General features: G+C 54.0%; 1 protein-coding gene across 1 annotated transcript; it reads left to right on the top strand.

Annotated features, from left to right (window-relative positions):
• Dmbt1 (deleted in malignant brain tumors 1) lies at positions 1-26,610 on the top strand. Its single transcript, XM_048336217.1, has 19 exons — positions 1-61; positions 2,234-2,326; positions 5,229-5,552; positions 7,470-7,862; positions 9,436-9,753; positions 10,101-10,130; positions 10,645-10,674; positions 11,859-11,882; positions 13,732-13,758; positions 14,086-14,236; positions 14,499-14,701; positions 15,424-15,753; positions 16,586-16,609; positions 18,083-18,233; positions 19,284-19,492; positions 20,312-20,496; positions 22,105-22,493; positions 24,495-24,756; positions 26,434-26,610. Exons 1-19 carry the CDS (start codon positions 1-3, stop codon positions 26,608-26,610), a joined length of 3,381 nt encoding a protein of 1,126 aa, XP_048192174.1.
• Positions 26,611-26,860: the final 250 nt, after the last annotated feature.

Here is a 26,860-nt window from a genome sequence, read left to right as displayed (position 1 = left end):
ATGGGGCTCTCCACCGTCATCCTCGCAACATGTCTTTTATGGGGTCAAGTTCTCTCAGCAGGTAGTATGTCTCATTATTCTGTTCCTTCCCTGGACCCAGGCAAACCCACGTCTGGCAGGTCAGATGGTCTGCTTCCTTGGTGTTGGCCTGTCTCTCTGCTAGGAGTTTTGGTCAAGGAGTTTCTGTGGTGATCATTGTAAAATACTTGCAAGTGTTTAGAAGGAATGCATCTTTTTTTTTTTTTTGCTTTGTTTTTGGCTATGCTACGAGCAAGCTAATCATCCCCTCAGTGATTTCAGAGAAAGAATTGACTGATTGGGGCTAGAAAAGTGCAGAGAGTTCAGGAAAGGTGTGGATGTAAGACGAAGAGGCCCCAAGGTTTAGCAGAATGGGCTAAACACAAGGTTGGATTGTATGCTACAAAAATAGGGACTGATTCCTGTTGGAGTTCCAGCTTAGGACTCCCAGCAGGAAGCAGGGAAATGTGCTCCTCACCTGCCTTGGCCCGCAGGTGTGTCTCCCTCCACGAGCAATATTTGCTGAGTAAATTGGGTCAAGTAACGGACACAGACAGGAATGCATTTCAATTCCAAGTCCCTGCCAGCCACTCACCAGTCAGGCGCTCGGGCACTCTAGCGTGGCTTTGTGTTCTCAGTGTCAGGTGAGGACCATTGCGAGAGCCACTGGCAAATCTCTGTGATCGTGAACCTCAGTGTCACTTTACAGAGGTCCTAAGGTGATCCACCCGTCAGCCCGTTCCGTTGTCTGTCCCCTCTCTCTCTCTCTCTCTCTGTGTCTCTTCTTTCTCTGAATTCCTACCATTCTGTCTCTGCCCATCTGTCCTTCTGTCTTCCTCACTATCCGTCTTTCTCTCTGTCTCCATCTCCCTTCCTATCTGTTTGTCTGTCTCTCTTTGGCTGGGGGCAGCTGTGATGGCCATTCAGTCCTCCCTTCCCCTGGCAGGGGGCAGAGCTGAGCTGGGGCGGCCAGCTCAGCACAGATCTTCTTAGCCCTGGGGAAGTTAGTGCACCCAGGCCACGCTGGGCAAGAGAGGCAGAGGTACCCACTTCTGTCCTCGCATTTATCCTTGTCTCTGCCACTGGCCACAGCAAGCCTCAGTTTACTCATTTGTAAGGGGGTTCTGTTTCCTGCTCTACACAGGGGCGTGAAGGCGTAGTCACCCAGGCAGGGTCCGGCTTATAACAGGAGCCTTGGAAAAGCCAGTGTTCCTATTCTAGGCATTTCCCTAATGTTTTCTCCACATGTGACTTCCTAAACGCACTGTGGCTCTTGGATTGGCTTCTGGAAAAGGAGGAGCTGGAGCGCTCTAAATAAAGCTGACAGCTTGGTGGATAGGAACAGGCGGTGACCGGCGTGTAGACTGTCAGATGGCCTCAGCCTGTGAGAACGTCAGAGGTCCCTGTTAGGGGAGACTGGGTGAAGGGTGTGCGGGAATATTCTGTAACCCCATTGCTCTTCTTTAAAGCCAAAGTTGGTCCCAGTTTTTTAAACTTTGCTTCCTTGGGGTCTCCTTTCTTCCAGGCTAGTGTTTTGTACACCGAGAAAGTAGTCGTTGCTTCTAAACTCATTCCTGGCGCGTTGCTCTAAGCCCTCCTGCCATTTAACTAGAGATGTGGCTGACACTAACGCCTTGAAGGAGAATATCTAAGGCAGGGACTATGTGTATATGATTGTTGTTTTTTTTCAAACTCGGGGCCTTGTACTCCATAGATAGGTGCTCTATTGCTTGAGCCTCACCCCAAGCCCCGTGTATATAGTTTTGTGCTAGATCTAAACGGATTGAACACCTTGTCTCTAAGCCCCTTGCTTTACATTTGTGATCACAAGAACTGACTTCTAGTAAAGATGCTGGGTTGAGCCACGGCGCCCCCTGGCAGCATCGTAGGGAAGCTGAAGGCCATTTCCGGGGTTGCTAGATGGTCGCTGAAAGTGGGCCACTTTTCTGGAATCTGGATGTAGAGCTCAGGGATGAGACTCGCAGAGCAGGGCCAGAGCTGCCGAGGTTCTCTGGGGGAGTTGGTGGAGAAGGAGAGGAGGGTGAAGAGAGCTCTCGTTAAGGGGGGGGGTGGGTCCTAAGGTGGGGGGATTGGAGAAGGACACAGCTTAGGGAGGAAGGAGCAAGAGGGGAGCTGGGTGGTGTCACCATTGGTCAGAGAAGCCCCAGGGCCGAGGGCGCCCGGACGGAGGCCTCCCGCTGCTGTGTCCATGCAGGTTTGCCCCTGAGGCTGGTGGATGGCGGTGACCGGTGTCAGGGCCGGGTGGAGGTCCTGTACCAAGGCCACTGGGGCACCGTGTGTGACGACAGCTGGGACACCCAGGATGCAGACGTTGCCTGTCGGCAGCTGGGCTGCGGCCGCGCCCTGGCGGCCCTGGGCGGGGCTCACTTTGGTCAGGGCTCAGGGAATATCCTCCTGGGTGCGGTGTACTGCTCGGGATGGGAGCCCGACCTGTCCAGCTGCCCCCACGACGGCTGGTACAACCACGAATGTGGCCACAGGGAAGACGCAGGAGTCGTGTGCTCAGGTAGTGTGGCTGTGGTCGCTCACGGTTGCATGTGCACTCCGAAAGCAACACTGCATGAGCCTGAGAGCACGCGCGTGCATGCACACTGCCCCGTCACCGGCTCCGCTGCGAGTCTCGCTTTATGTGTTTACAAAGACATTGAGGCTCAGAGAGGCCTAGCGATCCACCCCTTGTCCAAAGCCGAGGTCCCCTCAGAGCTGGCTCTGATGGCCTCGCGGGCGTCCTTGGGTCTTAGCGGCAGCCTTTCCTTCTGCAAAGGGGGAGAGGAAGGGGAAACGGCTGGTCCTCACTGCTGGGCACCAAATTCAAATGGAGGAGTGGCTAATATGTTCTCTCTATTGGGATAAACAGAAGATGCTAAACACATCTGGGTAAAAGAGAAATTCTCCCTGATGCAATCCAGTGACCCTCAGGGCTGCCTTTCTCATCCGATCGTGTCGTCAGACTCGAAGGCGCCCTTCCATCTGCAATCAGCCCTCCCGGGATGCTCGTTCTTTGGGTGTTCTCCAGAGAGGAGTTTCTAGTTAAACCGTTCCCTGGCACCTGCTGTGTGGCCTGGATTATGTGCCTACAACCCTGTGAGGACGAGACTACGGCCGTCCAGCCTCCCCTAGGAATGCAGGCCTCTAAGGCTCGTGGAATCCCAAGCAGCCACGTTGTGCAGGAGCGGATTTCGGCATCCCAGAATGCATTTCTCTATGATGAGGGCCATTTTCTTTGGGATGTCTCCAGGATGGCACACAGCGGTCACTTGAGAGTATGTATCATCTCCAGAAACAGCCCGATGCCATTTGGAGTCCTCTCTCGTGACTAGGATGAGCTGATTGTGTCTTGAGATGGAGATTAGACGCAAAGGAGGTAGATAACGGAGACAGGAGCAAACTATGCTCTTGATGGATGGCATCCTATGGGCAAAATGACAAAGGGGTCAGTGCTTGGCTTCATAAGGAACCCCCCACCCCAGCATTAAGTGCGCCGCCCACCCTTTGCTTCTGAGTTAAGGAAATGGGGAGCTACCCCTCCACAAGTCAGGGACACCATCCAATGACCTCTTCTTCCTTTCCACGCTGTAGGAGCTTCCACGGAGCTGCCCATAACACCAGAAGGTAAAGCTGACTGTGCGGGATCCCTGCAGGCTCACTCACCGCCCATACGGCGCACCCCTAGGCTCGTCTCTAACCAAAGCAGGGGCAGAGGGCATGGGAGGAGGGGCCTCAGGCCTGACAGGTGTCGCTTCCATGGATCCCAAAGCAGAGAGGAATCCACAGGATGAGGCCTCTCCAAGGAGCCCCGAAGTCGAGTCTGGGGTCCTCTGGAACTCATGGTCCTCTAGCCAAGGTCATCAGAGACCCTGCACTTCCCCCCTAGGACACCTAGGAGGCTCAGTCTATAAAGCGGGAGATTCTCACAGCCTGGGCTCTGAGAAGGGCAGGCACTTCCCCTTTCCCATGGGAACGTTCGGCCTTAGGACAAAAATCCAGGACATCCCCTCCACCAGGGCTGGTGGCCTGCCTGGGAGTCAGAGTGTCAGTCAGGACAGGTGCCCTGACGGCCTTCTCTCTCTCTTTTCTGGAGTTCAGGGCACAGAGCTGAGGTTGAGATTGGCTTTATTCTAACTTAGCTACATTTCCCCCAAGATTACCTGCTCCTATTTGTAGCGGCCATGGAAGAACGCCTTCCCTTCTCTGTGGTGGTTTCCTCTGAGTACACTATTCGGTAGCAGGACCCAACAAATTCTTTGACATAACTGGCTAAGGTCAGGGCGGGAATGGGGGGCAGGGGGCGGGTGTGGAGGGTCCTAGGCCACAGAGCAGCTTTCCTAGAACTGCTCCTATCAGGATCTCCAGTGTAGGGCGGAGTCGACCTCTTCTGCATCCCGAGACCCAGTGCAGAACCCTTGAGGCTTTCCAGCTTTCCTGACTGGGACATAAAGCTGAGCGGCCTGGTTACAGCAGATGCAGTAGAGTTGAAAAATCTCCAGCGTGGGTGGGGTCAGTCTCCGCCCCCCCCCACCCCATCCAGCAAAGAAGGCCATGTGGCCCGGCCCAGGGTTCTATGAGAATCAGCAAGCAAGAGCTGCCTCTCTTCACACGTTCTCTTCTTTTCCTTCTCCCATAGGTACAACGGTCCCTCTGGAAGCCCATTCAACAGGTACTTTCACCCACACTGTCTCCAGGTCACAAGCATCCTTGGGGCTGTAGGTTTCGTGTTGAGTTCACTCAGAAGGAACTTGGGAGTCAGAAGAATCAGAATAAGATAATCTTCCACAACGGCGTCCGGGTCTGTGGGAGCGGGACCCATGTTGTTTCAGGGTGCCCTGCTCCCCGAGTTTCCTCTCCAGCCCTAGTGGTCCTCGGAACGGGGTTTCCAGGGACCCCGCTCTCTGCCCTCAGGGCCTTGGTTGAGAGGTAGAGGCAGGCCCGGGGTATTTTGTTTGGCCATCCAGGCCCCATCAGCCTGGGTCAGAGCAGTGGTTAGAGTCAAGACAACCTCGGTGACAAAAGCCTGCAGGGCGCTGGCGGCCATCTTGAAGTGGCCCTCGCGTGGGGAGAGGGGGCCGAAGGCCCTGGGGGAGGAGCGCACAGGCTACACTGCCGTGTGGACCTCGGCTACACCCCAACTGTGCGAGAGAGGCACAGAAAACAGCTCCCGGCCACGAGCGTCCTTTCCGCGTCTTTTCCAGAAACGGATTCCTACTTGGCGCTGAGGCTGGTGAACGGGGGAGACCGGTGCCAGGGCCGGGTGGAGGTCCTGTACCAGGGGTCCTGGGGCACCGTGTGTGATGACGACTGGGACATCAACGATGCCAACGTGGTGTGCCGGCAGCTGGGCTGCGGCTATGCCGTGTCGGCGCCAGGAAGTGCCCGGTTTGGTCAGGGCCCGGGACACATCGTTTTAGATGATGTGGCCTGCTCGGGGCACGAGTCCTACCTGTGGGATTGTCGCCACCGGGGCTGGCTCTCCCATAACTGTGGACACAGTGAGGACGCCGGAGTCATCTGCTCACGTGAGTCCCCAGACCTAGCGGGCCTCCCTCTCCGAAGGTTTTCATCACGTCGATTCAGTTCTAGAACTTAATCTCCTGTCACCCACGTCTGTCCTCCATTTGGGGTCAGAGAATACTTAGCCAGAGAAAAACCATGGTCAAGTGTGGTGGCTTCTGCAACACTACCCCTGTTGTTTTGGAGGTTCTTGATCCCCATGGCAAAGGCCCAGGTGCCGCCTCCTGAAGGCGGAAGCAAGAAGCCATGGTTCTAGCTGAGGAGCAACCAGCTGGCTCCTCTTCCCAGAGGGGCCTGACATCCTTTCCCGGGGCGGACCCCCGAAGGGAAGTGGTCGTTGGTAAAGCCTCCCCTGTCTGGCCTGCATTCCTTTGTGGGGAATCGTTCAGAGGTCACAGGGGTGTGGGAATAGTTCAGAGGTCAAAGGGGAGCAGTGTGCTGGAGGTGGGGTGCACGTGTGAGTGATGGGCAGGAAGTAAGGAGGGTGCTGGTGAGCCAGCAGAGGGGGGGCCGGAGCAAGGACCCATGCGGGGCCCCAGATTCATCTCACCTGGAGGAGACAGCAGTGGGTCATTAATGACGTTAAGTGGCCTTTTGCAGAACCCTGCAGAGGCTGTGGTGGCCTGTCCCAGGGTGGCTGTGTCTTTCTTGCTTCTGGAGGGTGACCTTCCAGCACATAGCTGCAGGGAGGGAATGGCCAAGGGCACAGGGCAGCTCCCTGGAAGTCTTGAGGGATTTGGAGCTCCTCTGGCTGGCAGGTGCTTGGGGCTGGGCGGGTCATCGGCTCAGCCTGTAAATCCTCACACACACTATTCCAGGTGTGTGTGTGTGTGTGTGTGTGTGTGTGTGTGTGTGTGTGTGTGTGACTCTAACCCTCCTTCTCTTTCTTATAGGTTACCACACCCAGGCCCCCATTCTTCCAGGTGAGTGCCAACGTCCCGACTCTTCTGCTCTTCTGCCCACTGTCACAGTTAGAATTCAGAAGCTATCTTCTTCCCTCAAACCTTCTACATCTGCATCAGATAGCTACATAGGGTCTCCGTTGCTGATGCTTTCAGCTTAAGAAACCGAGTCACTCATTCCATGAGCCTCGGTGCTTTCAGGTTCCGGGCTGACGTGGCCCAGCTGGGAAGCGATGTTACGCATCTCTGGCCTGTAAGCGCCAAGTTAGCATCAGCCAGATGCCTGTGTCCCTCACTCCTAGAAACACCCCCAGACCTCGCAGGGCTACATCTGCATCGAGATGGAGCGGCCACGTGAGGTTGTTGGAGGGAGCTTCTAGTTACCAATACATAGATTCTTCTGGGCTCTACGCCCCACTCTCCTGGCGCTGGGTATGCAGGTGTATCCTGTGGTGTCCGGTGTACCTGTCCATACTTGGGCCAGCAAATGAACAGACAGAGCTTCCCTAAGTGGGAAGAACACCCCAGGATGAGAAGGATGGGGGTCAGCTGAGGTCATGGGTAGGAAGCTGGTGCACAGGACCGTGGAGCCTGTGGTACAAACCACAGTGGGCTTGTGGATGAGTCTTGTGTGGTGGGGAGAACTTCGGTCTTGTCCTTCCTTCACTTTAAGTCTAATCGTACCTTGCCTTCCTGTTGCCTATTTCAGACTCAACGCCTGTATCGTTGACTAGTTTGGAAGCCACAGGTAAAGCATCATTTCAGCAAGGCCTGGGCTTAGTCTCTTGTTCTGGAGAACATTTGGCTGTGTGACTGATGGGCGGAGGCTGCAGGGAGTGGCTGCCTTACCCCTGTGTCTGTGGGTTCGATGGCCAACAGAGCAGGCTTAGCTGGTGATCTGCTGGGACCCTGTCCGTTCCTCAGACCCCATCATGAGGGGCCTATCCTGCATCCTTGAGCCAAGGATGGAGGATGGAGGATGGAGGATGGAGTGGCATGGAGTGTTCTGTGTCTCTCTAGATGCTGCTCTGGCCATGAGGCTGGTGAACGGGAGCAGCCGGTGCCAGGGCCGGGTGGAGGTCCTGTACCAGGGGACCTGGGGCACCGTGTGTGACGACAGCTGGGACATCAGCGATGCCATCGTGGTGTGCCGGCAGCTGGGCTGCGGCTCGGCCTTAGCAGCCCCGGGAAATGCCGTGTATGGTCAGGGCTCGGGGCCGATTGTGCTGGACGACGTGGGCTGTTCCGGAAGCGAATCCTACCTGTGGAACTGCCCCCACCGAGGCTGGCTCTCTCACAACTGCGGGCACCATGAGGATGCGGGCGTTACCTGCACGGGTAGGCCTCCAAGATCCCTGGTCCCCCCTACTCTGACCCTGGTCCCGCAGCTTCCGGCGGGGGCAGTGTGCTGTGGTCAGTGCTCACTCCTTAGGCAGAGGGGCCTGCGGGCGGGGTGTTGGGAGCCCCAAGGCTCGAGGCCCCCAGCCGGGCTTGTATCTGCGAAGGGACATTGAGGCCCTGTGGCTCTGGGTATTGGCGGTATCTTGCCGATTTGCTAGGTTCTTGTATTGTCCTCAAATTGAATATGTCTTTGTTTTCACTAAGTCTTTAAGGAAGGAGGTAAAGGCTGCTTCCTTCCTCCAAGTAGTGAGATGATTTCAGGAGAGCGGATGGTGGATTCTAGGGTGCCCTACACCATGCCTCAGCCAGCCGCCTCATACAGTAGAAGATTCCTCGGGCAGTCACTTAGCCTAGAAGAGCGATGCCTTTCATTCAGTTTGGAAGGAGAATCACATATCTGGACCCCAAAGTGGTTGTGGGGGACCCTTCCCCCCATGCTACCGGGGGGCTGTGTTGAAGAGGGAGGTGCTTGGCCCACTGCAGATCTTCGCAGATGTTCCTCTGGTTTTTAGGCCTTCAGTAGCCGAACCTTGACTCTAATGGGAGGTTAGCCTCAGTCGCTCCCAGGTAGCCTCAGTGACAAAACCTGAGCTCCGTAGGATCCCTTTAATGCAAAGAATAAGTGGCGCCCGCCCGTGCCCATCTGAGCGGTGAGCAACAGATTTAATCATAGTTAAATGATTTTATTCTTTTTTTTTTTTTTGGCCAGTCCTGGGCCTTGGACTCAGGGCCTGAGCACTGTCCCTGGCTTCTTCCCGCTCAAGGCTAGCACTCTGCCACTTGAGCCACAGCGCCGCTTCTGGCCGTTTTCTGTATATGTGGTGCTGGGGAATCGAACCTAGGGCCTCGTGTATCCGAGGCAGGCACTCTTGCCACTAGGCTATATCCCCAGCCCTAAATGATTTTATTCTTGGTCCTGATGAAAAAAGGCCTGATGAGCATCCTTCCTCTTCCGGCTGGGAACCCGTGACCTCCTTTGTCAGGGACCCAGGGCGCTACCCTTGTCCTGTAGGGGTCATTTGTTCCATCTCTGTCACTCTGTCGCATGCTAGGGCGTCCTTCCCCTCAGTCACCTTGCTGGTGAGCACCAGGATGCCAGCGTGAAGATCCAATGGTCACCGCACTCCTGCATGTCAGGCATGCAGGTGGCTCGGCTTCCTTTACCCTCTTTGATTTCCCTCTGGTTCTGCCAGGCATCCGGGAGATAAATAAACAGTGACACAATGAAGCAGCAGGGGGCCCGTTCCTTGTTCTCCTGGTGACCAGTGAATGGCATCCTTCCCCTACTTGCTCCCCGGCGCATTTGCAGCCAGTGTCAGATGTGTGTGACTATGTCAGAGGACAGAGAGGGAGGAGACGAGGACAATGGGGAGAGAGACAGGGGGAGACGGGGGGGGGGGGGGCTGGCTGTTACTATAGGGGTGCGCTCATGACACAGATGTGCTTGGGGGAAGTCAGTCACCCCTGTGGACTTTACCTGTGTGAATGAACGGTGGGGGGACATTGGTGATACCCCAGCTTCCTGACCCTGACAATGGGCACAGAACCAGATCAAGTAGAAACCCTGTGTCTTTTCCAGAACCAGATCACCGCTTGGGGCTGAGGCTGGTGAACGGGGGAGACCGGTGCCAGGGCCGGGTGGAGGTCCTGTACCAGGGGTCCTGGGGCACCGTGTGTGATGACAACTGGGACATCAGCGATGCCAACGTGGTGTGCCGGCAGCTGGGCTGTGGCTATGCCGTGTCGGCTCCAGGAAGTGCCTGGTTTGGTCAGGGCTCGGGGCCGATTGTCTTGGATGATGTGGCCTGCTCGGGGCACGAGTCCTACCTGTGGAATTGTCACCACCAGGGCTGGCTCTCCCATAACTGTGGACACGGTGAGGACGCTGGAGTCATCTGCTCAGGTGAGCCCCAAACCTGCAAGTTCTCCCTCCCTAAGGAAGCGATTTGGACCAGGTCACCTTTCCCCACTCCTAGAACTTTATTCTGGAATCATTCACTTGTGGCCTCCAACGCGAAGGGCTAGAAAGTAGAAGTTGTAAGGGTGGAAGGGCAGATGTGTGTGTGTACACAGCTGGCCTGAGTCTGGAGAGCCTGTGTCCTGAACTACAACGCCCCCAGGGAGCCCCATGGCCCGGTCCCGGGAGCACCCTTCTGGGACTGTGGGTGGTGAATGCTGGGTGTCTTCCTTTGTGCCCCTGCTTTGCTTCTTTGGTGTAATGCTTGTTATCCGGCCTTCTCTTTCTCACAGAAGCGCAGAGGCCATCGACACCCATGCCAAGTAAGTCCTGCTGGGACTTTGCTCCCGTGTCTTCCTCTCTCCTGATGCCCTTTACAGCTCCAGCTGGTAGCGAGAGGAGAGGTCTGTGGAGCGTCCTGGTTGCCCCCAGCCTTTCCACATTCTCCTTCAGATACAGAAACGGCACGCACTGGGGCCGTCACGTGTTCATCCTTCTGCCTGTTCCAGCTCCCGACTGTGGTGCTGAACGGCACTTACCCAGTGCTCTTGGCGGCAGGCAGAAGGAGAGCTGTCTTGAGCCATTTCTGCTATAAACAATTTCCTAGGCCAAAAGCCGCATGGGAGGGGACGAAGTGATTCTTTTTACCAAAAAGCCCTCCTTCTGGAGGGTATTCAAATCTCCCTCTGGGAACTAGGTGCTAGATATATTCTGGAGCATGGTTTGCTGACCACTGCCCTTCTGGGCATCCCCTGCCCCTGGTCCCAGCCGTATCTCCGTGGACCTGACTGCCATTCACATTCCTCCCTTCTAACCCAGCTTTGTTTTCTCCTCCAGCTTCGTGGCGTACAACAACTCCGACTCCCGGTAAGCATATTTGGAAGGAGCCCAAACAACTGCTTTCAGCCCTTCAAGTCAATAAGTCTGAGGAGAATTGCCGAGGCTACGTGGGGCTTCATGAAGAGGTTTCCCTTCACCTACCAGTTGCCTTGTGCTGTAGGAGGGTCTTTGAGACAGGATGCCTTTGTTTGCAAGTGAGAGGAGCCCAACTCCAAGTCTGAGCTAGGAAGGAGTTGGTTGGCTGGCTTGGGCAGGACATTTATTGTTGGGTCAAGAGCTCTAAGCACAGCTTGGAAGCAAAGGTCCAAGATGGACTTTGTCCTTGGGCTTTCCTTATGCCACTCTTCTCTTTGGGGGAAAGCCTTCACTGTCAGCTTGCTTTTGCACATGATGGGAAGACAGCAGTTCTTTGCCCCACGTCAAAGTCCCACCAGAAGAAAGATTCCATCGCACTTCATATAAATCTTGAGAGGTTTCGAATTGGCCCCCTCCTTCTCCTGTTCCCTCTTCTCTCATCCTCTCTCTTTCTTTTGGTGGTACTAGGGTTTGAACTCAGGGTCTCATGATTGCTAAGCAAACAAGGAAAGCAAGAGTCCAAGTCCGGGCTGGGGATATGGCCTAGTGGCAAGAGTGCTTGCCTCATATACACGAGGCCCTGGGTTTGATTCCCCAGCACCACATATACAGAAACTGGCCAGAAGTGGCGCTGTGGCTCAGGTGGCAGAGTGCTAGCCTTGAGCAAAAAGAAGCCAGGGACAGTGCTCAGACCCTGAGTCCAAGCCCAGGACTGGCCAAAAAAAAAAAAAAAAAAGAGTCCAAGTCCCTGAGGTTAAGCCCCAGTATAGGCACAAAGCAAGCAAGCAAACGAACCAGTATTGCTCTTTGTGCCACAGTAAAAATGTTGTGTGTGAACTCTGTTGGAATGTGCTATGAACGGTGGCCTTCACAGGCCTTTAACTGTCACCCAGACTGTCCTGGGAAGTTCTTTTGTTAGAAAAGGACTTCATTTTGGAGAGAAGGCTTTCTGGGGTTGCCTAAGGTGACCCTACACTCTTGATCTGCACCTCCTGCCTCCCCATTCCAAGTGAATGGAGGGCTGGTGAGCACCACCAACCCCACTGAGGACAGAGGATCTCCCATGGCCATTGAAGCAATACTCTCGGAGTGAAAAACCAGTCTATAAAAACCCTAAATCTTCATTCTCTTTCTAGGTTGGTGGGAGCCAACAATTACAAGTAAGTACCACGTGTTCATTTCTTATGTCTAAGCTTGGCCGACAGTAAGGACAACCCCTGGCCTGTCCTAGCTCAGCGTGCACACGCTGCCTAACCTTGGGATACCCACGGCTCTATCCCAAGTCTCATGCCCCCACCTTTCACATCTGTACCGTTGGGAGATAAGCCATTCTGAAACCAGTGACAGAAGTATTGGTGACTGGAAGGATTTTGTTTCTTCAAGTGTCCCCAAAGACAGAACAGAGATGGAGAGTAGACAGTTCATTCTGCCCGTGACCGTACTGCTCTGCACGCGTTCCCAGCATGCTTTCCATTGCTCTGAAAACACATGTTGCGGCTGCTTGTGAGCGCCATTGAATCTTTGCTCGCCATCATGTACAAATATCTGTCTTCTATTCTATTGTGGCTATGCCGTTCTATTTCATTATTATAAATGAAAAATAGATGGATAGATAAATCTTTTCTATCTTGCCATTTTTTTTTTGGACAGGACTGTGTTTGGAACTCAGGGCCTCACACTTTTGAGGGAGTTCCCCCTCTACCACTTACGCCATGCTTCCAGTCCTTGTTTTTGTGTTAGTTATTTTTTAGGTTGTTTTCCCCAGTGCCCTTGGAACATACTTTTCCCACATATGTCCCCTACATGATGCGTGTTCCCTACACACTTGGTGTGTGTGTTGAGGTAGGTCTCATCATTTTTTTCCTGGACTGGCCTCAAACCACAGTCTTCCCAGTATCTGCCTCTTGAGTAGTTGGAATGATAGGTAAATGCCACCACCCCTCCCAGACTTTCCTTGTGAAATAAAGACGCACCAATTCGAGGCACGGGCTCAAGTGCTTAGCAAGTGTGAGGCCTTGAGTTCAAACCTCAGTATCCCAAAACAAACAAATCTCATTAGAATTTTATTTGCCAGACTAGTGTTAGCACAGGGTCAGATTCACAGAGGACACTTGACAAGTCGTAACTATTTCATTGGTATGTTTTCTAAAGCCTAGCTGTGTGTTTGATGAAAATGCCGCCGAGAACGGCTGTTCAAGTACAGAATTATGAAAACTCACATCTCCTACCTCAGGTCGTTCACCATACTAAAAGTAGACGGTGGCACGGACGAGGGCAGGGGCGGTGTGTAAGGAGCAAGAGGAAGGGCTCTCTAGCACGCTTGGTTGGAAAGGCGATGGGAAAAGCTTTCTGGTAGACGATTGAGCCAAGAGGTGCGGCGTCGATCACTGAGGGGTCCCCTGGATGGGAAGCCGGGAAGGCCCCCGGTGGGAAGGGGCTGCCGTCTCTGAGGGAAGGTAGATGACATCAGGAAGGGCTGCAAAAGCCGGGCAGGGCCCCTGGGGATCCGTGCGCGCTCCAGACGGAATCCTGGCGACAGTGGAGTTGTCTGAGAGTTCTAAGCTGCGCAGTCGCAGACCTTGCTGTCTTTTCTGCCAAACTGTCTTTCCTGAAGTCGAGGGTCGTAGCTGCCTTTTTCATTGCTGCATCCTGATTCCATGACCTTGTGTCTGCCACGTAAGCACTGTCTGTGGGACGAATGAATTAAGGGAGGCATAATTACTATCTACCATCGACATTTTGGCAAACAGCACACACAAATACAAAAGCAAAAATATACAAATAACAGTAGAGTGTACCTTGTGGCTTTATTTATTGTGTGGGCCGGAACTGGGGCTTGAACTCAGGGTCTGGTGCTCTTCCTTGGCGTTTTTGTTTTTCCTCAAGGCTGGTTCTCTACTATGTGAGTTACTACTGGCTTTTTCCCTGATTAATTGGGGAGAAGTGTCTCCCAGGTTTGTCTGCCTGGGCTGCCTTCAAAGCACAATCCTCATACCTCAGGCTCCTGAGCAGCTAGGACTACAGGCGCGAGCCCTTGTTGCCTGGCATACCCCATAGCATCCATTTTGTTAAAGGAGGACAGAATAGATTGTTTTAATTTTGTGGCCTTAACTTTAGCATCTTGTGATACTGAAATTATTTCTACACAGCAAGGCTCTGTGTCTGCCCACGTCGCGTCGTATGGCTGCATCACAGTTTTGTTAAATAATGACCAATTCCAGAACAAAAGCACTGTGTGTAATTTATAATTAAGTCATGCTCTAGAGTGCGAAGGGTGGAAAGGTAAAGACGCTCATCCGGAAGAAAACTGCTTGCCACGAGGCACCTCAAGGTCAAGGGGATGACCCTCTCTCTTCTCTACAGCACCTCCAAGGTGTGGTGGCTACTTAACCAGTGCCCAAGGGGACTTCTCCAGTCCCTCCTACCCTGCGTATTACCCCAACAACGCGCTGTGTGTGTGGGAAATCCAGGTCCGTGATGGTTATCGCATCAACCTGCGCTTCACCGACGTGAGGTAAGACTCCTCAGGTCCCCGAGGAAGGGGAGCGCCCCCTGGCACACCCGGGTTTAGGCTGGGTCTGTCCCTGGGTGCTTTTCACCCTCTTGTGCTCCAGCTAACCTTTGGCGATGGTTTGGTCTCTACCAGAAAGCTGCAGGGAGCCTTTCAGTCGGACGGGGGAGGACCCAGAAGAGGAGCTTGCCTTCCATAGCATCACAGCAAAACAGAGGAGCCGTGGGAATGTCAGTGTTAACGTGGGTCCGTGTTTTCTTTATAGGCTGGAATTGCACCCATCCTGTAGTTTTGATTATGTTGAAATCTACAATGGACCGATAAGTAGCAATACTTTGCTAGGAAGGATCTGCAATGGCAGCGAGCTGATATTCACATCTTCCGGCAACCGTATGTCTGTTCGATTCCGAAGTGACGGCAGCATCCAAAGGCCTGGCTTCTCTGCCTGGTATAACTCCTACCCGAGAGGTAAGTGCGCCCTTCGCCTGGCCAGCGGGGGCTTGTGAGTGCAGTGTGGTTCCTGGAAGAGGCGGGCGGTAAGGAAGGGCCACGCCTGTGCCTTGAGCGTTTCTCCTGAATTACTCCGGTGAGCTTGAGCTGCTCCATCTCACAGTGAATCCCTGTGAGCTCCGGGAGGGCGAGGCCCAACCAAGGCAGCACGTCGTCAGAACAGGGGATGTACTTGGCTTTAAATCTAACCCCACCCCGCCCCGCAAAAGAAATATCTCTGGGTGGCTGTTAAAGCAGCTTTTCACTGGGCGCTGGTGGTTCACACCCGTAACCCAAGCTATGCAGGAGACTGAGATCCGAGGATCGCAGTTCTAGGTCAGCCCAAGCAGAAAAGTCCGTGCGATTTCTTATTTACAATTCACCAGCAAAAAGCCAGACGTGGACTTGTGGCTCAGGTGTCAGAGTGCCAGCCTCGGGCCCAAGAGCCACGTGAGAGCCCCAAGCCCTGCGTTCAAGCCCCCACAACGAGCAATCCTGGCAGTAGCCTCTCTCCGTGTCGTGGTGATGGGGGGGGGGCCGGGTCCCGTGATGCCTGAGCCTCTTCCCACCTTGGCTCGGTGGTCCCCATCCCACCCTTGGGTTCTGGTGTCTTGCTGTGTCCACTGCTTTGGGGGTGGGGAAGTCTCGTGGATGCTTGGGCCCCATGTCGTTACGACCCCTTTACCCCGCGTGTCTTTCAGATGCCAGCTTGAGACTGGCCCCAAGCAACTCCACGCTCCGCAACTCCAGTAGGTGCGCTGGGCGTGTGGAAGTCTACCATAGCGGCGTGTGGGGCACCGTGTGCGATGACGCCTGGTCCATGCAGGATGCAGAGGTGGTGTGCAGGCAGCTCGGGTGTGGACGTGCCGTATCGGCCCCGCACAATGCCTATTTTGGCCCTGGCTCTGGCCCCATCACTCTGGATGATGTGCAATGCTTGGGGACAGAATCCACTCTGTGGCAGTGCCGGAGCCAAAACTGGTTCTCTCATAACTGTGGCCACCACGAAGATGCCAGCGTCATCTGCTTAGGTACGAAGCGGCGGTTTGGAAGGCCCATTTCGCCTGGGACCTGCCACAAAGTGAATGCTTAAGACCAGTGGTCTACACTCCACAGTTCAGTTCTCTAGGGGTTGTGCACAGGGGCTGGTCAGCCGGCCCTCTTGGCCTGGGCTCCTCCGAAGACTGTGCACAAACCACGTCATCTTTGCCACTTAAATCCCTAGATCTCGGGATCGTTGTACTGGGCAAGAACTTAGCCGTATGACTTTTGGGGTTTTATTTGCGGGGGGAGGGGATCCTGGGGCTTAAATTCTAGGCCTGGATGCTGTCTCTGAGCTCCTTTTGCTCAAGGCTAGCACTCTACCACTTGAGCCACAGCGCCACTTCTGGCTTTTTCTGTGATTAACTGGAGATAAGAGTCTCATGGACTTTCCTGCCCAGGCTGGCTTTGAACTGGGATCCTCAGATCTCAGCCTCCTGAGTAGCTAGGATGACAGGCGTGAGCCACCGATACCCGGCCGCTGCTATATGACTTTTTAACAATGATTTCGCTTCTCTTAGCTTTGATCTTCCTGCTTATTAAATGGCGGGGGGTGATCGGGAGGGGGGGTGGTAATCAGGACCGCAGCTGCTTCCCACAGCAACTGGGATGATTTTAGGTCAAAGAGAAAATGATGACGGTTGTAACCTTTTCTGTGATGAGCCCCAAAGAATGATGGGGTGGGCAGGGAGCAGAATAACTCAGAGTGTCCTCATGGACGGGGCTCAGAGGACAAGTCACCTCAGTGTGACTTGCTTCATTCTGGCTGCTCCTGTATGCTTCAGTTTGGGTGACCTATGTTTCGCTTCTTTCTCATTTTAGACCCCGGTTACGAAACAACTACGCGTAAGTGCCTGTGATTTCTATCTCATGCCTAAGCTTTTCAGCTACTGTGGGACTTCCACGATCCACTCCCTGAGTAGCTTGCCTGTCCCTCCTTCCCTGGCCTGTGGATTCCCCGCTACGCCCCAGCTATGCGTGGGCCCCGGCAGGGCAGAGCCCTTTCTCTCGGCCATGGAACAGTTTGTCCCTCTTAATCCTTCGGTGGCCTGGCAGAGCAGGCTTTGGATCTCTAGTCCGTCCCATCCACCCCCAGCACGAGGCCCTGTCCAGGGTGGGCAGGCCAAGCCTTCTGGCTTTATGGCAGAGCTGGAGACAGAGTGAGGCTCAGCACACCCCCCCCCCCACAACCTTGCCTGCTCTCGGGGTGCCGTTACCCACACGCTCCCATCAGCTCATTGCTGTCATCCCCGCGCTTTGCTCCCGGATTCCGCGAGCACCTTTGTGAAACGGGACCGTCTCCCTCAGCCTCAGGACTCAGACGAGAAAGTAAACAGAGAAAGGTATTTAAAAGCGAAAGGAAGTAAGGCAAACAGAGTAAGTTTATTGGAGGGCGAAAAGAAAGCCTTGAGGGAAAGCAAGGAGACTTCCCACTAGGAGAGGCGCTCCCCAGGGGAGTTCAGGGGTGTCCCCGCAGAGGATGCTCTTGTGGTAGGGAGCTCCTCCGTGCCCCGTCCCCTGGGCTTTGTGATCACTGCTTAACGGCCCTTTTCATTGGCTGGGTGGGCACCCAGGGCATTATGGGAAGAAGTATCTGAGCAGGAACTTGCCCCATTGGGGGAAGAAGAAACTCACACCGTCAGCACTTCCAAGTGCTCCACGGCTGCAGGGCCCCCCACGAGTCCTTCCCTGTGCCTAGCGCCTCCTCGCCACCCATGGAAGTCCTGGGACCTGTCACCCGTGGGCCCCTCCTCCGTTCCGTCTGGGTCAGGAGCCGGGTCTCTGGATCCCATCCTTCCCTTGGCCTTCCCCCGTCTCAGCCTCATTCTCCTGACATGTCGTCCTGTCGCTAACCTGTGATGATGTCCCAGACGGCAAGGCCCGGGTTCAACCCCTTGTCGTAAGCCCAAGATTGGCACACTGCCGGGCACAGACAAGCCTGTATGTTGTCAAGGATGCCAGACAACTGATTGTGGTTCTTTTTCTTTGTCAACAGCGCCTGATTCCACCCACAGCTACCCTAACCGTAAGTCTGAGTCTCTGAAAAGATCTGTGGCAGAGAGGCCTCCCCCCTGCCCCCTACTTTTCTTTCCCTGGGTGTCAGGGACACTGTCGGGGAACATGGGCCTGATGGCAGCTCCCCTCCTCAGCGCAGCCCACCCCCAGGGAGGGTGGGTGTCCCCCCCTCCCCGCCCACAGTGATGATCCGGGTCTAGAGCGCGGGTTGGGTTCTTACCTTAGGAACTGTGGCCCGCCCCTCCCCCCAGCGCCCGTGCAGCGTGCCTAGGGCCCATCAGCATTTCCATTTTGTCCTGACAGAAAATTATTCCTGCGGAGGCTTCTTGTCCCAGCCCTCGGGGTCCCTTTCCAGCCCGTTCTACCCCGGGAACTATCCAAACAATGCCAGATGCGTGTGGGATATCGAGGTCCCAAGCAACTACCTCGTGACTGTCACCTTCAGAGACGTGCAGTGAGTGTGGAGGGCGGAACCGCATGCCGTGGGAATCGGGCAGGGGATGCGCAGACGTGCAGGGGAGACGTTGATCCCCGTGACGTTCTAACGGACAGGAGCCCCAGAGTGAGCCAGGGCTCTGGCCGCAGGTTCCAGACAGGTCATCGTCCATTTATCGTGTGGCCGTGGAAGCCAGTCAGTTTTCTTGAGTCGGAAAGAAGAGAGCGACATCTTCTCACTGATTATCGGGGAGGTCATCAGGGAAGGAGAAAACACGTGCATGGGAGAGACTGCGGTTGGGAGTGGAGCTGTTCTTAGGTCTCCAGTGCAAATAATCTGGATAGGGGCTTCATGCCTTCTCCGACAACCATCACTGAACCAAAATAATTTCTCCGGATTGCATTTGTAGTGGTCAAGGAACTCTCTGTGATCTGGCCCAGGCTTTACCCGAGTTTATTTGTCCTGTGACTTGTTGCAACAGTGCAAAGGCTGAACTTAAAGTTCTTAAGAGCCCAAGGACAAAGGCCACGGCACAAAGGCTGATTCTTTAACTGGCGCCTCGCTAACACATTCTCCGCTCTCCCCACAACCTTACCTCATCTGAGGCTCACAAGGCATCCCTCCAATCTGCGTGGCCAGGGCTGTGTCACCTTTGCAAACAAGAAAACTGAGCTTCCGGAAGGTTCATTTGACTTGTATAATGTTTATGTGCTCAATTATTCATTTCTCCCTACCACCACAAACTCATGGATATTTATTTTGTCCTATGAAAACCATGATACTTTGATGGAGAAAAATGTCGTCTACATCATGATGTGATCCTTTTGACTTTATTTTTTTTTATTTAAAGAGCTGTTAAGGAGAGGGGTTATTATGGATTTTTAGATGTGTGATCTCAAAGGTCAGGACCAAGCATGGTGGTGACTTCCTTATCTTAAGAAGGTCAGTCATCAACTTCGTTCAGTGATGGACTTTGTCAGGGTTCCTAGCACTAAAGTCTGACCCCTTCGCTGAGATTCAATACATTCTGTACAAAGCAGAGCTAAACGGTGTGTTCTGTCTCTTCAGGCTTGAACGAGGCTGCAACTACGATTACATTGAGGTTTTCGATGGCCCCTATCACAGTTCCCCTCTCATTGCTCGGGTCTGTGACGGGGCTCTGAGGACGTTCACCTCGTCATCCAACTTCATGTCGATTCGCTTTGTCACGGATGGCAGTGTCACAGGCAGAGGGTTCCGGGCTGACTTCCACTCCATCAGATCCAATGACACTACCAGTAAGTTCCCTTGTGAGAATGCTCGCTTCGCAGTGGGTAGATCACTGGGAGCCTCCTTCTGCACACCTGCTTTCTAGTTGTGAGATAAAGCAGCCTCATTGGGAATCCAATGATTGGTTTCTTGTTGAGAAGAGGCCATTGCTTATGCATCTAGGGGCTCCAGATGCCCCAAACGAGGTCAAGGGCCAGCACTGGCTGATGGGTGGTGTGTTGGCTTTTTTGTGCTCAGCAGAGAATAGTAGAGTATGTAAGATGATGCTGTCAACAGACAGACGTAGGAGCCAAAGACTTGAGTGTCCATCTGGTTTGAACCTTCACGATCTTCCCAGACCAGGAGGCACTAGCCATTTTCTGAGGCCTAATGCATTGGGCTTCTATCTGAAGAGAAACGGAACTGGTCACAGCCACTTCCAGCAGAGATGCTATGTGGACTGATGTGTGCATTGGCCAAAGAGAGAAAGGTGGCCGCCAAGATCTTATGCAGTCAGGACTTGAAGCACCGACTTTCTCTACAGCTAAATGACACACCCACGATTTCATCACAGAGTGATTTCACTTTATGGATAAATGCTACCACCTGGCAAAACATTTCACGCCAATTGTTCATCAGAGAAGGCCTACGTCTGCCTTCCTTCGGCTTTCATGACAGTGGGATTGACTAGGCCATAGGGCGCGTGGTGGGTTTCAGTTCTATAAATTGCAACATGCATCTCATAGGCGGATCACTCTCTCAGCCTGTGACCCTTATATGGGAAGAGTTTGATAGGCTTTGTGGGACTTGGGGCTGCTGACAGTGTGTTCCCTACTCTTGTCTGTCAGGTCTGTCTTGTCTGCCGGATTACATGCAAGCCAGTGTGAGCAGGAGTTACCTCCAGTCTCTGGGCTACTTAGCCAGGGAGCTTGTCATTCCCTGGTGGAATGAGAGCTACCAATGCCAGCCCCAGATAACATCAACCCAAGTGATATTCACAATTCCCTACTCAGGCTGTGGCACCTCGAAGCAGGTAAGCCTGGAGCTGCCGGCTCTGTTTTCCTCCCTTCTTATAGTGATAGAATCCATGCTTCTCGAAGACTGGAGATCCGAGAGTTACGACTGTGGTACCATGAGAATAAAAGCAAGTAAAGGGAGGCAGAAGTCTTTCCCACCATAAGGAAGCTCTAGCTACCCCCAGATAGGAGGGAGAAAGAGGAAAGAAGATGAAAAGGCAGTTTCTCCACCAGAAGAGAGGGCACTTGGCAGGTTGCCACTCTTGTTTAAATAAGAGTCTCCCCCAGCTGAGAAGGTGGCTTAGTGGTAGAGTGCTTGCCTAGCATGCATGAGGCCCTGGGTTCGATTCCTTAGCACCACATACACAGAAAAAGCCGGAAGTGGCGCTGTGGCTCAAGTAGTAGAGTGCTAGCCTTGAGCAAAAAGAAGCCAGGGACAGTGCTCAGGCCCTGGGTTCAAGTCCCAGGACTGGCAGGAAAAAAAAAAAAGAGTCACCCCAGGGATAGCTGGGATTTGTAGGAGTTGAAGCTTGTGCAGTTTGGGGTTAGAAGGTGGATGAGAGAGGCAAGGACCTCAGCAAGACAAGTAGTCCAAATATATCTTATTTTACAAAAAGAAAAATCTGGCTGTGCCAACACGTTGCTAAGCCTTGCAGGAGGTCTGCGCCTTCACCTTCACCATTAATTCATCTCGGCAGCGGCCACTTGACGGTCTAGAGTGACCAACCATGCTGGTTTACTGAAACGCCACAGATTTTAGTATCAAATGTCCCACACCCCGGGGTACCCCTCAGCCAACTTACAAGTGGCAAATGCGGTGACCAATCCCTGAATTCTTATCAAGTTGTCTCCTAGTGTGGTTCCCACTTTAAAAATGGAGAGATTGAGCTCAGCGGGGTGGGTCACCTAGCTCCCTACACCTGTGCACCTCGGGGCTCCTTCCCAGAGCTCTAGGTAGACTTACCTGCAGGCAAAGTACACACGAACCATGTGGTGTAAGCAATCTGCCCGCTGACAGAAGTGTTTGGAGGTATTGGGCTAACTAACCTCCAGGCCTTGAGAGCACTTGAGCTTGTCTTTGAAAGAGGAAGAAGGTGTGACAAATCTCATGGTTGGGTACTTAATTATAAAATTGGAAGGTGAGAATTTAAAGTGAGAAAAAAACATGTCACGTGCCTCCCACGAGTCCGTGGAGAGCGTAGAGTCCATTCCTCTGGTGCGCGATCAACTCCTCAGATCCCTAGCGATAGGGAGAACAAAACAGAACATTCTGTGTTGAGCCCCGAGTCGTGGAGTCCAAGCTCAGCTAGCGACGTGGCAGGCCCAGGGGCCATCTGGACTCACCCAGCTTGCCGCAAGGAAGAGCCACAACTGGCCCCACCAGAGTGGTCCTTCATGAAGCAGAGGCAGTGGCGAGTGTTCAGGAGTGTGGGTGCGTGGGGTGGGGGTGGGGTTCAGCTCAGGTCGCAGCAGCCGTGGGAGTGGCCAGGGGCTGCCCCAGGGTGGTCAGGGGTCACTCAGACTCTTGCTGAGGCACTTCCGTCTCCTTCCAACCCCAATCGACAAGGAGATTCCCTTAGCAGGCACGTCTGCCTGACCTAGCTGTCCCAACTGCTTCTCCTTAGGTTAACAATGACACCATCAGCTATTCCAACCTCCTCCGAGCGGCTGTGACCAATGGAATCATCAAAAGGAGAAAGGACCTCAACATCCATATCAGCTGCAAAATGCTCAGGAACACCTGGGTGAACACCGTGTACATTACGAACGACACGATCAACATCAAGGAAGTCCAGTACGGCGATTATAACGTGAACATTTCCTTCTATTCGTCCTCCTCCTTCTCACGTCCTGTGACCAGCAGCCCATACGTTGTGGACCTGGATCAGAATTTATACCTTCAGGCTGAAATTATCCACTCGGACGCCTCCCTGGCCTTGTTTGTGGACACCTGTGTGGCTTCGCCGTACGCCAATGACTTCACGTCTCTGACTTACGATCTCATCCGGAGCGGGTAAGGACTGTCCTCAGGGGACAGAGTTAGACCGTTTTCTGGTAACTCACACACGAGTTGGCTCCAAGGTTTGGTTTGCTGATGTTCTTGTAACATTCAAGCTTCCGCCAGACGCCTCTCTGCGTGCGACCTGCGGCGGCGTTTACCTTCCGAGGCCCTTTCCCACTGTATCACGGAGATCCTCCAGTTAATGGGTGGGGAGTGATCGTCCACAGGGGTTGGCTGTACACTGGAGTTAGACCCCAGGTGACTGAACGCTAGCCATAGCCTTAAAGGGGAAGAAGCACTGGTTTGGGAGCAGACCAACCGTGAACCACTTACCTCCCTGGGCCAGAATCCTCACCCATCCACTGTAGATAGCGACACCTCCGTCTTTAAGGCTGTTGTGAGGATTAAATGAAGAAAAGAGGATGAGCCGTGAGCACAGAGCACGTCCAGTGAGTGGTTCCCCAGGACTGGGGCATTGAAGGCAGCAGGAGGCGCTTGTGCCCCCCAGTGGCTGAGAATGGAAGTTCTCCTGCCTGGTTCTGGACGTGCAGAGGTCAGGCTAGTGGTGTCCTCCCCAGAGGAACTGTCCTCCCCTGTTCCAGCTCCCTTGGATGAGGCAGCCGGTGAGGTCACGTTTGACTCTCGCAGGCCCGAGGTCCTTCCTGGGTGCTCCGTCTCCGCCGCTGGCTGGGTGGCACAGCACTATTGGGTTTGCAGGAGGGTCCCTGACACCTTTGTAGCCACCGCCTCCTAAGAGAAATGATGGTGGCAGGGCGAGGATGCTTGTGGCATGGCGGTTGGCGATCCCGCGTCACGCTTCTCCGAAATGCCAAAGGCAGCAGTCTCTTCTGAGGCACAGTTTGGATATTTTCCAGCTTAGGAAGTGGCTGTTGGGGCTCATCTTGTCTACAATTCATACACTGGGTTCGGTGTACACACATCCCCTCGGATGCAAAGATGGGGTAAAGGCCTACCCAGACCCCCTCCCCGCCCCCACTCTACACAGTAACAAGGTGATGTTTAATGGATGTGAGGTGACTGGAAGGAGTGGAAATGAGCGAGTGCCAAAGGGTTCCCAGCACACACTGCTGGGAGAAGGGGGTGCTGTGTGCGGGTGGTGTGCCCAGCTGGACCTGTGGCACAGGGACTTCACCGACTCTGCCTGGTCCCCACCACATCCACTGGAGACCCCTGAGATGGAATCAGGCCTCAAGCGCTCCCTTCCCAGGCCCCTCCCACTCAAGCGCTCCCTTCCCAGGCCCCTCCCACTCAAGCGCTCCCTTCCCAGGCCCCTCCCACTCAAGCGCTCCCTTCCCAGGCCCCTCCCACTCAAGCGCTCCCTTCCCAGGCCGGCCCCTCCCACTCAAGCGCTCCCTTCCCAGGCCCCTCCCACTCAAGCGCTCCCTTCCCCGGCCCCTCCCACTCAAGCGCTCCCTTCCCAGGCCCCTCCCACTCAAGCGCTCCCTTCCCCGGCCCCTCCCACTCAAGCGCTCCCTTCCCAGGCCCCTCCCACTCAAGCGCTCCCTTCCCAGGCCCCTCCCACACATTCTCTTTGTTTTATTATTCCACATGTTGTATTTTTAGTCCCTTCCCCACTGTTCTTCCTTCCTGACCTTCCCTCCTCCCCTCCCTCCTACAACCAGGAAAAGGAAGGTCTGTTCGTGGGCTGTCTTGTCTTTGGCCCATTGGTGTGTTCCTAATGGGAGCCAGCAGTGGGCTTTTGGTCACGGTGGGGATTAGACCCCAGCCCATCGTGGTCTACGGGGCTGCTGTCCATCTGCAAACCTGCAGGAAGGACGCTGTGGAAAGAGGCTAGTACCGCGCGGGAGTGGCCAGGAGATGTCGGCACGCCTCGCAGGCAGTGTGGGAGCCACATGTTGTAGAGGAAGGAAGATGGGGTGGAACAGGAGATGTGGGCAGCCAGGATGGGCCTTATCGCTCCAGGCCTCGAGTCATGGCACATCCAGCGCTGTGGTGAGAACTAATTAATGGTTTTCTTTTCTTTCCCTCCAGGTGTGTACGGGATGAAACCTACCAAACCTACTACGCGTCCTCACCCCGTGTCGCCCGCTTCAAATTCAACTCTTTCCACTTCCTGAACCGTTTCCCTTCAGTGTACCTGCAGTGTAAACTGGTGGTGTGCAGAGCATATGATTACTCTTCCCGGTGCTACCGAGGCTGCGTAGTGAGATCCAAGAGGGATGTGAGCTCCTACCAAGAAAAGGTGGACGTCGTCCTGGGACCCATCCAGTTGCAGGGTCCCCATGAAAAGAAGAGCCCGAGTAAGCGGTCACCTTCAGACCCCTCTGCCCACTAGAACCCAGGCCCACGACTCTAGAGGACTTGGGAATGCACCGGGGGGTGTCATGTTCCAACCTAGGTTGAGTACCTGATAGGAGTCCCCTGTGGACTCATCAAGTGAGGCCTACTTGCTGCTTCCTCCCAGGGGTCAAGGCCTTCGGGGGCACCATGTGTTGTAGGGCATGAATGAGAGTTCCGAGATCTGGAAGGCTTGTGGACGGGACGCCTCTATCCTGTGAATGCACACAACTCCCAAGACCCTCCCTTCTCATCTGTAGATTGCAAATGCTCATGCTTCTCTCTTAGGGCTGGTCAGAGGATCAAATAAAGTTAATGTGAATTCAACTGCCTTGGCCCTTGCCTGCTGCTTGGTGAACGGTCGTTTTTGTTACTGTCGTCTTTGTCACCTATGTTAACGTCATTATGGTATTATCATTCCTCACGGTCATACTGGCGGCAAACTCTAAGGCCAGGCTTCTCATCCCTGGAATCTAGGAAGGCTGTGGGGACGGATATCGGCAACATGGATTCATTCTGAAGCCATGTAAATTCCCCCAACTAGAGCAAGGAGCTGCTTTCTGCGGTGCCACTTGGCTGTTGGTATGGGCAAGGGAAGCTTCATAATAACATGCTCAGAACCTCTGGTTGCAACGGGGGCCGGTTCAGCAGATGTGGTCACCATGGTGATGGGAGCGCATTGGTGTTCACATTACCCTGCATCTATCATGGCTGGTCCTTGAGGCCAGCTGATTCCACTCTTTCCTCATTCAGTTCATATATATATATATATCACATATTATGTGCCAGGAAGCAAACAAGCAAGCAGACATAGACTGAAATCCCTGCCCTCCAGGAGCTTAGACTCCACTGGGTTAAGAGACAATCCGAATAAGCAACGCAGGGTCTATCACTGGAACCATGTCCCCAGCCCTTTCTACTTTGAATAACTTTCAAATTGGATCTTGCCTTTATGTTCGGGAGAGTCTGGAGCAGCGTTCTCCTCTCTGTGTGCCTCCCTCACAGCTGGGTTGACAGGTGCATGCGACCATACTCCACTTTATAGTGGATGAGATGGAATCTCTCCGAATTTTTTGTCCTCCTTGGCCTTGAATCTTCCCAATCTCTGCCTCCCAAGTAGCTCAGATTACAGGCATGACCCCAGCATTGCCTCAGACTCTTGTAACCTATTCCCAACCCCTCTGGCCAGAATTTTTCTGCCAAAGTTCAGCTGTGAGTCCCTTCTTATGAACCCTTTCTTGGTTTCCCTGGCTAGAGGGATAAGCCGAAATAAAATCTCTGTAGCCTGCAGCTCCTTCTTGGGATATGGCCTCAGTTTCTCTGTCATCACTTCCTTCTCTCTCTCCTTCTCTGCTTCCTTTTTTCTTCCTTCTTTTCTCCTTTCCTCCTTCCCTTCTTCCATCTCTCCCACCTTCCCTCCCTCCTTCTCTTCCTCCCTTCCTTTTGAGCTAGTACTGGACTTTGAACAGGGCCTGGCACTATCACTTGGCTTCTCTCTTTCATGGCTGGTACCCAACCACCCCTTGAGACATGCCTCCAGTCCTCTTCCCCATCTCCTTACATCTGACAGAGGCTGTTACCCTTTCTTGTCATTCTCCCCTTTTCTTCAGGTTCCAAGTCTATTATTTCACTCTCCTCCTCCAACCTGGCAGTGGCAGACACAGCGAAACCAGGCGGCTTGCAGGGGAGCCCCCAGAGCGCGGCCACCTCGGCGGGGGTGTTCCTGGCTGTGGTCCTAGCTGTGGCAGCCTTCATTCTGGGAAGGAGGACACACACCACAAGCCGCTGTCCTCCAAGCACCAAGCTGTAACGCCAGGAGAACACACTCAGACACCGGCTCCCTGTGCTCAGGCTCCCAGAGAAGATGGGAGACACGAGGAGCAGAACTCAGACCCCTGCTGTATCCCAGCTGGGCACAGATGTGCGGTTGGATGGGTGGAGGTGACTGAGGAAAGGTGGAGGCCTAGATTCTCCCCAGATCCACAGCACCAAGGTGGGGAAAATGACCACAGGTACGTAGTGTCAGTAACTGCAACCAAAGAGTAGTAGTGGCAGAGCTT

Source organism: Perognathus longimembris, chromosome 2 (genome assembly GCF_023159225.1).
Source record: "Perognathus longimembris pacificus isolate PPM17 chromosome 2, ASM2315922v1, whole genome shotgun sequence".
Lineage (NCBI taxonomy): Eukaryota > Metazoa > Chordata > Mammalia > Rodentia > Heteromyidae > Perognathus > Perognathus longimembris.
Note: the sequence above shows the minus strand (reverse complement) of the source record. Positions and strands in the feature narration are given on the sequence as shown.

Bases quoted from the DNA above. Each gene is read 5' to 3' on its own strand.
- Dmbt1 (XM_048336217.1), top strand. From the start codon at position 1: ATGGGGCTCTCCACCGTCATCCTCGCAACATGTCTTTTATGGGGTCAA. The intron at 15,754-16,585 runs GTACGAAGCGGC...TTCTCATTTTAG, and splicing joins TGCCAGCGTCATCTGCTTAG to ACCCCGGTTACGAAACAACT. The intron at 19,493-20,311 runs GTAAGTTCCCTT...CTTGTCTGTCAG, and splicing joins CAGATCCAATGACACTACCA to GTCTGTCTTGTCTGCCGGAT.